Source organism: Gopherus flavomarginatus, chromosome 7 (genome assembly GCF_025201925.1).
Source record: "Gopherus flavomarginatus isolate rGopFla2 chromosome 7, rGopFla2.mat.asm, whole genome shotgun sequence".
In the NCBI taxonomy this organism is placed as follows: domain Eukaryota; kingdom Metazoa; phylum Chordata; order Testudines; family Testudinidae; genus Gopherus; species Gopherus flavomarginatus.
The window spans coordinates 79,310,892-79,324,994 of record NC_066623.1 but is presented as its reverse complement, the minus strand read 5'-3'; the positions used below and the strand labels follow the sequence as shown (position 1 = coordinate 79,324,994).

Sequence of the window (14,103 nt, the reverse complement as noted above, 5' to 3'; positions counted from 1 at the left end):
GATCATAAATGCACTGTATCTGTCATCACATCAAGGTCACAAGCTTAGCCTTTTATCCACTTGAAAATCTATGCTGATGTTAACTGAGAAAGTGCTCAGCCCATCCAGTCACCTCTGTGTGGCGATCATGTTCTTACTCAGTGGTTAGTCATTCATAGGAACTCCTTGCCAGGAGATCTTGTGAAGTCCAAAATTATAACTAGGTTCAAAAAAGAACTAGGTAAGTTCATGCAAGATAGGTCCATCAATAGCTATTACCTAGGATGGGCAGGGATACAACATCATACTCTGAGTGTCCTTAGCCTCTGTTTGCCAGAAGCTAGGAATAGATGACAGGGGATGGATCAGTTGATGATTGCCTGTTCTGTTTATGCCCTCTGAATCATCTGGCATTGGCCACCAGCAGAAGACAGGATACTAGGCTAGATGGACCATTGGTCTGTCCCAGTATGGCCGTTCTTATGTTCTTTTCTTATGTTCTTATCTGAATAGGGAATGGTTTTTGTTCCTTCCTAAATGCCAATAGATCATGGAGATATTGCAATCTGATAAAAGGAACTATGGGGTTTTTTTGATGTTCACAGCTAAAACTTCTTCACACTCTAGTGTGTCCATAAGAAGCTGGTAGAGCTTGCTTGTATGGTTTTCTGTTGACTTTGAAAGAAGCATCATGCAATTTTTGCCAACATAAACCCAACAAAGGATATAATTTTTAACCTACTATCACAGAATCATTTATTTCAAAATGTATGCTGTGTGGAAGACTTGTACATATAAAACACAACCCTTTCAGAGGTAGAAACATTTTAAAATAATGATATTTATTGGTCTGTCATGTCATTAGAACTCTGTTCTTTTAACTACTTACACATTAAAATAAATGGGAGACCTGAATATCGTAGATAAAGACTGTAGGACCATGTCCTCCTTAGTAAGCCTTCATGAAATAACCTTTGGAAAATGTAATGGGCAGTTTGCTAAAAAGATATAAGTGTCTAGGGAGGCCATATATTTTCATGGTGTTAGCCTTGTTCCATAAAGTCATTGTTAGTTTACAGCATGCTGAGGCTGTCTTTATAGTAACTAGGAGAGGAACCAAATTGGATTTAAAACAAATTATTTAGCTTGTTAGACATCCTAATGTCCACTTATTTAACTTCATTAGGAACACATTTGTTGGGAGTGAGGCATATTCAGGCCTGACAGAGCATGCTCTGATCTAATAGTTCAACAGCTTAGCATAAGCAGAATTGTGCATATGTAAGAAAATTCAGAATAATCCTGTTTGCAAGAAAAACAGAAGAGAAACTAATCAGGCAGCTACAAAAGACTGGTTTGAATGAGGAGAAAACCTGTACTGACAGGAAAGGAGAATTAATAAGGAAATTAAAGGCCAATACATATGTATAAGAAAAGATAACAAAAAAGTTTTCTATAGCCAATGTAACAAAAATTTGAGGAAGCCATGAACTGACTGGGATGACACTACAAAACTCTCCTACAATGTGCTTCCCACTTGCAAGTAACTGATCACTGTTTATGGATGTTTTGCCTTACTACTCTGATCTGCCGAGTGGTGAATTTCTATCCAGCAACATTTAAAATTCCAGTTAGCAAAGAGCGACAGCCAGGAGGAATGGGCATGATCTCAGATTTGTCCCAACTGATCTTGCATATAGATATACAGTGATGCCAAACTCAGTAATAAGCTTAAGAAAATCAGGTATAGTGTATTAGCTGTGGGTCTGTAATAGATACAAATATCTGTGAATAAGATCTCACTGTGTTCAGGCACCTCATACTTAATAATTTTGCTCTCTTGACTTTGCAGCTAGCAGCTCCAGAGAAAACAGTAATGATAATGGGGACACTGGGGAATTCTTGCCAGACCCCTTCCCTTAAAGGTAGAGAGGCTTAGAATGAGAAACGTTTATAATTGTTTCTATATTGCAATTTAAATCCACTGTCAGTAGTTTCTTCTTAATGCCAAATGCATATAATGTCTTGAATAGATGCTTTCAGCTAAACCTGTCACTCTGTGTGTGTGTGTGTCCAGGAGAAATATTGACAACATGAGTGTTTTAAAGAAATACAAAGTAATCAGATTTATAAGCCACGTGTACTGTTACAAGGACAAAACCTTTCATCATTACTTTACTAGAAATATCAAGAAGTTACATCAGGAGTGCATGGCTCACAGAGAGAAGAAAGTTAGAGTTCTTTTCATATCAGTGTGGTAAGGGGCTCAGATTCTCCCTTGCCAGGAGAACTATCCAGTGAGGTAAACTGCTACTCAGGTACACCTCGTCATGAAGTTTCCTTACTAAGCTCCTCTCAATGCATAATGTTTGGAGAGTCATGGAGGGAGGAGGGGCCAGGGAGAGTCAAAACCTGGAAAACTGGAACTCAGGGGTGTTAAGGAGGTGTTGATCCCTGGAATTCTGCTTCCCCTGGCAGTATAACTCCTGAGGGAGTCACACTGTCATTGGTGCCTCCTTTTGTTGTGCCCAATTCCCTCGGAAAAGGACATTGGGAGGGAGGTTCCATTGGTATTAACTACTTCAATTGTTTTCCTCTTGGAAATACACCAGCAGTTCAGGAGAAACACTGAATGGCAGTTAGCTCACTGCTGACCATCTTTGAGAGATGACTACCACTTTCGTGAGTCTCACGTGCATCAGTTATTCACAGCTGGTTCTCTACTGTTCAGCAAATCTTTAAATTTTTTAAACAATTATTGCTTACTAGGGTTAGACTAGCTTACAAAAGCAAAACCGGAGAATTGCTTTGGACAATTTCTCTAAAAATAAAGAGCATTCATTGAATGATTTTGCTCTGTTGGGCTTTTCCATTTTCAAACAAGTGGCAGCCTTCCAGTGCTTTTCTTGTCAGAAGACAAAAAAAACAAAAAGTGATTAGCACAATTACCATTTTTCATCAGCATCAGTTCTTTTCCTGTTATAGTTGCATTGCTCTCAGTGAATTATTAGTGCTGAAATCTTCTTCTTTGATATTTATCTCCATATTAGATATGCTTGGAAGCTAAATTTTTCAGTTCATTGCCAAAAATAATTTGTTGCTACTTCTAAAACTGAAATCAAACATGGTTAGATATGGCTTTGTTTTCTAATAATGTATTATTCCTATCTAGCAATGACTAACAGAAGACTGATTGCCTTACATAACTTTTTAAATACAACTGTACCAAAATAAATTATTGAAATTAGTAGTGAATCATTTTTTTTTCCTTTTTAACAAATAAGTCTGTCCAGCAATAAGTTAAAATAATCCAGTCCACAAAGCAATCTAGGTGATTACTGCAGCTTCAGCATATGGCACTGTTGTACAAAAGACTTGGATTAAAATAAAACAGGCTATGGCTATTGCTTTCATCTCAAGAAAGGAGGAATGGTTACTATGTAGGAGCAATATTCAATTCCCAAGAATGTATTTGTCTCTGAGTGCTACTTATTAAATGTTCCACATACCAGACCCAAACAAGATTTTTGAAGGCCCGTGATAAAACTCCTTTGGTGCACAGTTTTACAATTAGATCAGCCTTGTGATCCACCTGAGTTGTTCATCATTTCATGTGTCACATGGGTCCTCTGCATCTTTCTTCTGCCTTCTGGGCTATGATCCCATCAGAACTCATAAGCAAAATATGGTTGGGTCTAGTTAGTATTTGAATGCAAGATGTTTACGAAAAACTCACATGCGACAGGAAGCGCTACTGGAGATTCAATAGGTGGTATGCTTCCCCTGAGTCAGAACTGAACCAATGATCAAGCAAGGTGAGAAGGGGCACTGGAGGTGTCAATGTTCATGTGAAATAAAGGCCCTACCCAGTTAAAAATCAAGAGAGAGAGAATAAGTAGGATTTTCCCTAAATTCTTATATTTCCTTGTATTTTCAATTGGATAAAATAATCATTTTTTTTTGTCTGGTCCTGTTGTTCAGCAATGATGTAAGCTGTTTAAAGGCAACCAGTGCATGGCAGTGACAGGAATTTATGACAGAGCTTCATACTAATAAGCTTTTCTGTTCACTTCCTTGTTTATTTACCAATGTCACTGATAAATTAGTACAGCCGTTGCACACTTGCTCTGTTAGGACTCATTACTGTATCTTACATAAAATTCCCCACTGGTCAGATTTATGAAACAATTAATAGGTACTGGTAGCAGTTATGTAGGTACTGGTAGCAGGGGAAAAAGGGAAAACAGACTGGTAGGCTGTGACCGTTTTTTGAGCAGTACATTTTAAATACCTTTCCTAGACAGAAAATAAATACTGAAAAGCCCAAAGGGTAAAGTAAAGAATAAGATTGACTTCATACTATTGAGTCAGCTGTAAATTATTCAAGTCATTTTGGGCTCATCTATGAGAAAACTTAAGATTCAATGGAAAACGATTGCATAAAGAGCTCTGCAGAGTGCAGAACCAAAGCAGAGAGATATATCATGTCAGGATGTCTTGAGGACCATTAAAAACCCCCCAAACCATTACCATATAGCTACACAAAAATGATCCACAAGATCAAAACGCAAAAGAGAGTAATTCCATCAGCATGATGAAATAGAGCATAGGGCTCTATTCTGAGAAACCTGTGTCCCAAGTGCACAGAAGCAAGATTTTCATGAAATTTAGATAGGAAGTTGCAGAATATAGATCTACCATCTGACTTACAAATAATAATAGTACCAAAAATCAGTATTCTGACACATATATATTACAGTGTTTGCAAGCAGTGACTGTCAAAGTTAAGGCCAAATTCTATCCTATATTATATAAATTAGAGAAAAAAAGTTTAACAGCTTTTAAAGGTATATGAGTGTGAGGATGAAAAAAGTAGTTTTCCTATAGAATTCAGTCAGATATTTTGCACTGACATTTCTCAAAAACAGATGAAAGCTAGAAACTCCACATTTGGCTTGTTTAGCAGTACCAGTTCGGTAGTTTAATGACATGAACATGTAAGCCCCAAGCCTGTGATAGTGAGTATTGGGGCTTTAAATCAGGTAATTGTATGCAAGTGCTTTGGACTAGTTGGAAGAATGTTTCCAGAAGGCACTTTAGACAGCTGTGCTACAAGCACCTATTTAAGGACATCGCAATTAAGGAGGGATATTTAAGGATCTCTCAGATATAGACAGTTAATTTAAGGATATGTGTTGTAAGGATGCGTATTTCATTAAATGATGACCGAGTTGAAGCAGACTCCATTGACAATGAAAGATAAGCAGGCTTCAGTTACCGGTGGCTGAATTAAAGATGCATTTGTTATCTCCCAAACCTCAAATAGGGTATGAGCTCCATAAACTCTGCAGACTGATTCTGCAGAGCATCTAAGCCATCAAAAATACTGCAGCTACAGGGCCATTCAGGGAACTTTTGAGCTCAATTTGTAAAGCTGGTGGAGTGTGTATAGTCTACAAGCCCAACAGTTCTGGGTCAAAGTATTTTTTAATTTTATCAGCAAAGCCAGAAGAGCCTGTAAGCTCCAGAAGATATACCATTTTGGATTTTTCCCTAAGAAACCAACAACCCAAAAGGCCACAAGAAAATTATACTGCATAACTTAACATCAGTATATCCTTAACACTGAGAAATCAAGCACCTTAAAGTCAGAGACTTGATCCTTCTCTGACTTGCACTGGTTTGTTAGCTGTGCATCAGTACTAACTTACTGATTTGCACCGGTTTGACTGGAGGATAATCAGGCACAGGAAGGTCCTTAAGTTACATTTTGTCACAACTTCAGCAGAGCCTTAATGCACATATTTACAATTTCCTTTTCATATTTTTCTTGTGAAATGTAAATTTTAATATATTATTGCCTAGATTATTCAGACATCAATATCCCTATGATATATAAAATGATTGAGTCAGCACTAGAGGAGAAACCTTAACTTCCAGAATTGCATGACTGAGTGAGTTCTCAACTTTGCACTTGCATTAACATCTTTTGTTCTAGAAGTATAGAGTAGAACCCGGGTTGTCTTCCAGATCAGAAGGAGTTTACAGACTAGCATTTTAAAAAACAAAAAACAATAAAAAACCCAACCTCATTGTTTACAAATAAAAAAATTCAACAAAGTTTTGTCAAGACACAAATGGGACTCTGAAAACGTGGAACATCACTAAGCATTTTTAGTGTCCCTTTTCAGAGTACTTTAAGGCTTCTTTTGATTTTTCCCCCCAGTTTGTAAATAACCAGGTATATGAAAATACTAGTAAGACAGAGCAGAGTATTACACTAGCAGAAAGTTTGGCCTGGGAGCTGACTCTCAGAAAGAGAGAGCTCTTATTCTACTTTGTAGCACCCACAGCAACTCTCTTTTGTATACCCTAAATTTAAACCATTATAAACACCTGCCTTTCTCTTTCTCCTGATCCTAGCTACTTCCTATGAAAATGTCATAGGTTAATGAAATGGTGACAAGAGTGCTATCTCCCTTTCTTCCATGCAGCTCTACCTCGAGTAAACTTAAAAATATAAACTAACTACAATAGTGATTATTTATCTCCAGAGTTCCCTGATCTAACGTGTACCAATCCCACATCTTTTCTTCTCTGGCTTTAGGAAGTAGATCCCTTTATAAGCTCAGCTGGACTTAAACAGGCTCAGCTGTATCTACTTGAAAACCAGCTGGGAGTGACTATCTGAGCTACCTGCGCACTCTGGCTGGAAATTAACCCTGCAAACCTCAACCACTGACTGAGTCAGTAGGATTTGCTCATAGGAAGTTCCTGGGGTGGAGTGTGGCAGGACATAAGGTTCTACTCAGCCCCCAAGGGGCACTAAAAGACACATAACCCATCGCATAAGATGATGTGTATTTATCTCCAGATGTATTCTAGCAGCTAAGAAATTACTGATTCATCACCTTTCAGGGAGAGATTTTCTGATGGATTTACACACTGATTGAGTTCATTGCAGAATAAACTGTTGAAATAAAACTGGATGAAGTTGCAGGCAAGTCATTTAGTTATTAGTGTGCGCTCTTGGGGACAAAACTACCCCCTAATACACAGCTCAGGCCAATGAGCTTTGCACAGGGGTTAGGACTCCAGAGTTTGGGGGAACAAGGGGCTATTTCGTGGCTACAACAGAAGCCTTAGTGCTGCAGCAGCCCCCAGGATGGCTGTTCCCTCCCTCTTCACATAGGGGGTTTGGCTGGTTGAGCTGTATCCACTAGCCCAGGGGCAGGCAAACTTTTTGGCCTGAGGGCTGCATTGGCTTTCAGAAATTGTATGGAGGGCCAGTTAGGGGAGGCTATGCCTCCCCAAAGAGTCAGGCATGGTCCGGCCCCCATACCCTATCTGCCCTCCCCACTTCCTGCCGCCTTACATCCCCCTGGGATCTCTGCCCCATCAACTCCCTCCACTCCCTGTCCCCCTCCCTGGAACCCCCACCCTGACTGCCCCTCGCCACCCCATCCAACTGCTCCTCTCATTCCTGACTGCCCCCCCGGGACTCCTGCCCCCATTCAACCTACCTATTCCCTGCCCTCTGACTGCCCCAACCCCTATCCACACCCCTGCCCCCTAACCACCACCCTGAACTCCCCTGCCATCTACCCAACCCCCCCTTCTCTCTGCTCCCTTACTGTGCTGCCTGGAGCACCGATGGCTGGCGGCCACCCAGCTGGAGACAGCCACACACCGCGCAGCACAGAGCACTGGGTCAGGCCCTGGCTCTGCAGCTGCACTGCCCCAGGAGCTCGCAGCCCTGCCGCCCAGAGCACTGCGCCAATGGCAGGGTGAGTTGAGGCTGCAGGGGAGGGGAAACAGTAAGGGAGAGGCTGGGGGCTAGCCTCCCTGGCCGGGAGCTCAGAGGCTGGGCAGGAGGATCCCATGGGCCAGATGTGGCCTGCGTGTTGTAGTTTGCCCACCTCTGCACTAGCCTTTTCCTAAACCCTTCTGCAATCTAAGTAAATATATCATTTATGCCCTATCTTGTCTTCCATGGCTGTGATTGAATAAATTTCCTCTCCTGGAAAAATGAGACAAGTGAAACAGGATTTTTAGAATGAATGTTGAAGGCAAACCTTTTCATCAGCTCACTCCACTCTACAATAGGAGCTCAAAGATTACATATTTCTCCTATCTGTTGCTTAAAAAAAAGTTACAGCTGTTCAACACATGCATTGGCCTTTGATGATGAACAGTAATAATAATAACATAGTATTTATACGTAGAGTATAGATATTATATAATAGTGCTTTTTACCCATGCATCTCCAAGCCTTTAGCAAAAATAGGTCATCCGCATTAGCCACATTTTATATATGAGGTAACAGAGGCATGGAAAGGCTAGGTGATTTGCCCCCAAATTCCCACACAAAGATTCCGGAATAAGACCTAGGTCTCCTGACCCTTTGTCTACAGCCCTAGCTGCGGGGCTATTCTGACTCTATGTAGTAGATTCTGTGTTGCAAACTGTACAGATAACATCAGGACACAAACAGAGTTTTTGGATCTCCAAACTCTTCGAGATTTGACAGTCTGGAAGCCATGCTGCTTGATTTGTCTCAGTGCAACATAACACAACCAAGGAAAGCCAATGGATCTGCAGTGATTTATGTCACCGCAGAGCATAAACATTGCCTGAAAGGAGTGCATGTAAATTGCCAAGTTACAAAACTCATTGAAATTATGTGACAGAAATAATACAAGACAATGAAATCATTTACCATACAAACAGAAGTAACTTTAAAAATGTGCTGATAAAAGAGAAAAGTAATGTAGCTGGGAGAAGAAAAGAGGAGATAGAAACTTGTACAGGGAAGGTTGTTTAAATTACAACCCTCACATCAGAAAGACTTCTTTGTTTTGCGTATGGCTACCATCTCCCTCCAACAGATGATGTTATCGTCTATCTATCTATGGGCCTATCACTACAGTATCAAAGCACCTTGCAATCATCAATGCATTTATCCTCACAACACCACTGTGTGATAGGGAGGTACATTTTGCAGATGGGAAACTGAGGCACAGAGAAACTAGGTGACAACATATATCCAGATATATGTTGGGACAATAACACCGCGGGGCACAGACTATCCAATAAGTTCCTGGACTGCATTGCAGACAACTTTTTATTTCAGAAAGTTGAAAAAGCTACTAGGGGGGAAGCTGTTCTAGACTTGATTTTAACAAATAGGGAGGAACTTGTTGAGAACTTGAAAGTAGAAGGAAGCTTGGGTGAAAGTGATCATGAAATCATAGAATTTGCAATTCTAAGTAAGGGTAGAAGGGAGTACAGCAGAATAGAGACAATGGATTTCAGGAAGGCGGATTTTGGTAAGCTCAGAGAGCTGATAGGCAAGGTCCCATGGGAATTAAGACTGAGGGGAAAAACAACTGAGGAAAGTTGGCAGTTTTTCAAAGGGACGCTATTAAGGGCCCAAAAGCAAGTTATTCCAATGGTTAGGAAAGATAGAAAATGTGGCAAAAGACCACCTTGGCTTACCCTTGAGATCTTGCGTGACCTACAAAATAAAAAGGCGTCATATAAAAAATGGAAACTAGGGCAGATCACGAAGGATGAATATAGGCAAATAACACAGGAATGCAGAGGCAAGATTAGAAAAGCAAAGGCACAAAATGAACTCAAACTAGCTATGGGAATAAAGGGAAACAAGAAGACTTTTTATCAATACATTCGAAGCAAGAGGAAGACTAAGGACAGGGTAGGCCCACTGCTCAATGAGGAGGGGGTAACAGTAACGGGAGACTTGGAAATGGCAGAGATGCTTAATGACTTCTTTGTTTCGGTCTTCACTGAGAAGTCTGAAGGAATGTCTAGTATAGTGAATGCTTACGGGAAGAGGGTAGATTTAGAAGAGAAAATAAGCAAAGAGCAAGTAAAAAATCACTTAGAAAAGTTAGATGCCTGCAAGTCACCAGGGCCTGATGAAATGCATCCTAGAATACTGAAGGAGTTAATAGAAGAGGTATCTGAGCCTCTAGCTATTATCTTTGGGAAATCATGGGAGACGGGGGAGATTCCAGAAGACTGGAAGGGGGCAAATATAGTGCCCATCTATAAAAAGGGAAATAAAACAACCCAGGAAACTACAGACCAGTTAGTTTAACTTCTGTGCCAGGGAAGATAATGGAGCAGGTAATCAAAGAAATCATCTGCAAACACTTGGAAGGTGGTAAGGTGATAGGGAATAGCCAGCATGGATTTGTAAAGAACAAATCATGTCAAACTAATCTGATAACATTCTTTGATAGGATAACGAGCCTTGTGGATAAGGGAGAAGCGGTGGATGTGATATATCTAGACTTCAGTAAGGCATTTGATACAGTCTCGCATGATATTCTTATAGATAAGCTAGGAAAGTACAATTTAGATGGGGCTACTATAAGGTGGGTGCATAACTGGCTGGATAACCGTACTCAGAGAGTAGTTGTTAATGGCTCCCAATCCTGCTGGAAAGGTATAACAAGTGGGGTTCCACAGGGTTCTGTTTTGGGACCGGTTCTGTTCAGTATCTTCATCAACGATTTAGATGTTGGCATAGAAAGTACGCTTATTAAGTTTGCAGATGATACCAAACTGGGAGGGATTGCAACTGCTTTGGAGGACAGGGTCAAAATTCAAAATGATCTGGACAAGTTGGAGAAATGGTCTGAGGTAAACAGGATGAAGTTCAATAAAGATAAATGCAAAGTGCTCCACTTAGGAAGGAACAATCAGTTTCACACATACAGAATGGGAGGAGACTGTCTAGGAAGGAGTATGGCAGAAAGAGATCTAGGGGTCATAGTGGACCACAAGCTTAATATGAGTCAACAGTGTGATACTGTTGCAAAAAAGCAAACGTGATTCTGGGATGCATTAACAGGTGTGTTGTAAACAAGACACGAGAAGTCATTCTTCCGCTTTACTCTGCGCTGGTTAGGCCCCAACTGGAGTATTGTGTCCAGTTCTGGGCACCGCATTTCAAGAAAGATGTGGAGAAATTGGAGAGGGTCCAGAGAAGAGCAACAAGAATGATTAAAGGTCTTGAGAACATGACCTATGAAGGAAGGCTGAAGGAATTGGGTTTGTTTAGTTTGGAAAAGAGAAGACTGAGAGGGGACATGATAGCAGTTTTCAGGTATCTAAAAGGGTGTCATCAGGAGGAGGGAGAAAACTTGTTCACCTTAGCCTCCAATGATAGAACAAGAAGCAATGGGCTTAAACTGCAGCAAGGGAGATTTAGGTTGGACATTAGGAAAAAGTTCCTAACTGTCAGGGTAGTTAAACACTGGAATAGATTGCCTAGGGAAGTTGTGGAATCTCCATCTCTGGAGATATTTAAGAGTAGGTTAGATAAATGTCTATCAGGGATGGTCTAGACAGTATTTGGTCCTGCCATGAGGGCAGGGGACTGGACTCGATGACCTCTCGAGGTCCCTTCCAGTCCTAGAGTCTATGAGTCTATGAGACTTGTCCAAGGTCATACGAGAAGTCTGTGATGGAACAGGAACTGAACCCAGCTGGCCAAATCCCAAGCAAGCACTCTAGCCACCTGGACCTCTCTTGGCTGTAACAATGTGTTTATGGATATAACCATAACTATATATATATGAAATGAAATATGTATGTTAATCAGGGCAGAATTTTGTCTATATCTTTTTATGCCACTGTTTACTATTTTACGCAGTCATAGCTCTCACTGACATTATAGCATCAGAGCAGTTGAAGTTTTTTTCCTATTGAAATGCTTGGCTGATGGTGATGCTTGTATCAGCAACCTTTGTGGCACACCCAAACTAGAAGCCATCTCCAGCTAATAACACAGAGATGAAATTGCAGGATGCATGAGCAGAGACAATATGTGCTATTCAAAGTATGCCAGATCGTTGTTCTCTACAGGCATGGAACTACACTAGGAATGAGCAGCCCTGATTGCTGTTGATGGAGGCATAGAGAGAAATCTTGAATTTCAATAGGACAACTGATTTTTATATAGGGAAACAGAAGAGGAAAAAGTAAAACCACATTTTCTTGCCCTGTCCTTGTTAAGGAGAGTTAGCTATGGTATGGGCTTAGAAAGACCTCAATAAAAAAATAAAGGAGCAAATTATCTGCTAGTATAAATGGGCTTAGCTCAAGTTACTTCAAAATAGCTTTACCCATTTATACTTGCAGGTAATTTGGCCCATAAAGACTTTGGACGCTTCTAAATAGCAACATTTTCTTGATTTCCATGTTATAAATAATATAACTTGGGTTATTCCACAGAGGTGAGACCAAGCCATGTTACAATACAGATGGAGCATTACTTTGTAGTAATCTGGTGCTTCAGCATTGCCTGTTTTGCTGTGAAGACAGTCTCTGAGCATCAGAGTAAAACATATGAAGTACCTTAAATGTTGACATGACTATTATAAATATATCATGCACCCTCAAAATAGTCTCAAAATAGGGGCAGCCCAGCCAACTTTGGAGCTTGTCAAATTACTCATTATGAATTTATTCTGTGATGGCTCTAATTCCCATCTCTACCACCGACCCACTGTATGACTTTGAACAAGTCACTTAACCTCTCATCACCTCGGTTTCCCCCTCTTTAAAACGGGGAGGATGATATTTACCATCCTTTGTAAAGTGCTCTGAGATCAATGGATGAAAAGAACTATAGAAGTACAGTCCTGAGAATTATTACATTAGCAAGCCAATGAGGGAAAGCTTCCACCACCAGTGTCTGAGCTGGTCTTATTGAGAGGTACTTTAGTCTCCAGGATGTGATCCACTTAAAATGGAAAGTGCCAGTATGCAGGACACTGTTGTTTCCCTTTCATACTAAAAATGAAACAAAAAAATTGCAACTATGGGACCTAAATCTTATTCATAACAGGGAAAAGTGATTGTCAGCTAATAGATGACATTAAATAATGTGTACCAAAATGTTAGAGTCCTTTGATAAATATAAATATGTTCCTCTGGTGAGAGGTCTTTCTTTGAAAAATATCCCTTGTAACTTTTCAAATTTATCTCAAGTGTTTTCTTACCTCAACTAATATGAAGCATGGTAAAACTGTGTAGCTTCTCCGAGTCTGATGTCTGCTGTTTGAAATCATGTTCCCCTGTGAAGGAAGTAAAGGACACTGTGTACATTAATAAAGAATTATAGAATCATACAATCACAGAAATGTAGAGCTGGACAGGACCTCAAGAAGTGATCAAGTCCAGCCCTCTGTGCTGTGGTAGGACCAAGTAAACCTAGACCATCCCCGACAGCTGTTTGTCCAGCTTGTTTTTAAAAGCTTCCAAAGGTGGGAATTCCATAACCTCCCTTGGAAGCCTATTCCAGAGCTTAGCTATCCTTAGAGTTAGAAAGATTTTCCTAATATCTAACCAAAATCTCCCTGGGTGCAGATTAATCCCATTACTTCTTGTCCTACCTTCAGTGGACATGCAAAACAACTGATCATGGTCCTCTTTATAAGAGCTCTTAACATAATGGAAGATTGTTATCATGTCCCCTGCCCACATCAGTCTTCTTTTTTCAAGACTACACAAGACCGTTTTTTTTTAACCTTTCCTCATTGGTCAGGTTTTCTAAACCTTTTATCATTTTTGTTGCTCTCCCCTGGACTCCTTCCAATTTGTCCACATCTTTTCTAAATTGTGATGCCCAGAATTAGACACAGTCCTCTAGCTGGGGCCTCTCCAGTGCCAAGAACAGAGGGACAATTACCTCCTGTATCTTATATACAATACTGTTTATACGCGATAGACTCATATTAGACTTTTTTTGCAGCTGCATCATGTTGATGACTCATATTCAGTTTGTGGTCTACTATAACCTCCAGATCCTTTTCAGTAGTATGAGCACCTAGACAGTTATTCCCCATTTTGTAGTAGTGCATTTGATTTTTCCTTCCTATCTGAAGTACTTTGCATTTGTTTTTATTGAATTTCATCTTGCTCAACTCAGACCAAATCTCCCGTTTGTCAAGGTCATTTTAAATTTTAAACCTGTCCTCCAACCAGCTTGCAACACTTCCCAGTTTGGTGTCACCTGCAAATTTTATCAGCATACACTCTACTCCATCGTCCAATTCATTAATGAAAATATTGAATAGTACTGGACCC

The 14,103-nt window shown here is 40.3% G+C and overlaps 1 protein-coding gene across 1 annotated transcript in view; it reads right to left on the bottom strand.

Moving 5' to 3' along the window:
* Positions 1-13,091, bottom strand: part of PLPPR5 (phospholipid phosphatase related 5) — a 78,727-nt gene extending 65,636 nt beyond the window's left edge. Inside the window, exon 1 of the mRNA XM_050960981.1 lies at positions 13,017-13,091. Coding sequence (XP_050816938.1) covers positions 13,017-13,085 — 69 coding nt within the window. The 5' untranslated portion in view covers positions 13,086-13,091. The remainder of the gene's footprint in view (positions 1-13,016) is intronic.
* Positions 13,092-14,103: the final 1,012 nt, after the last annotated feature.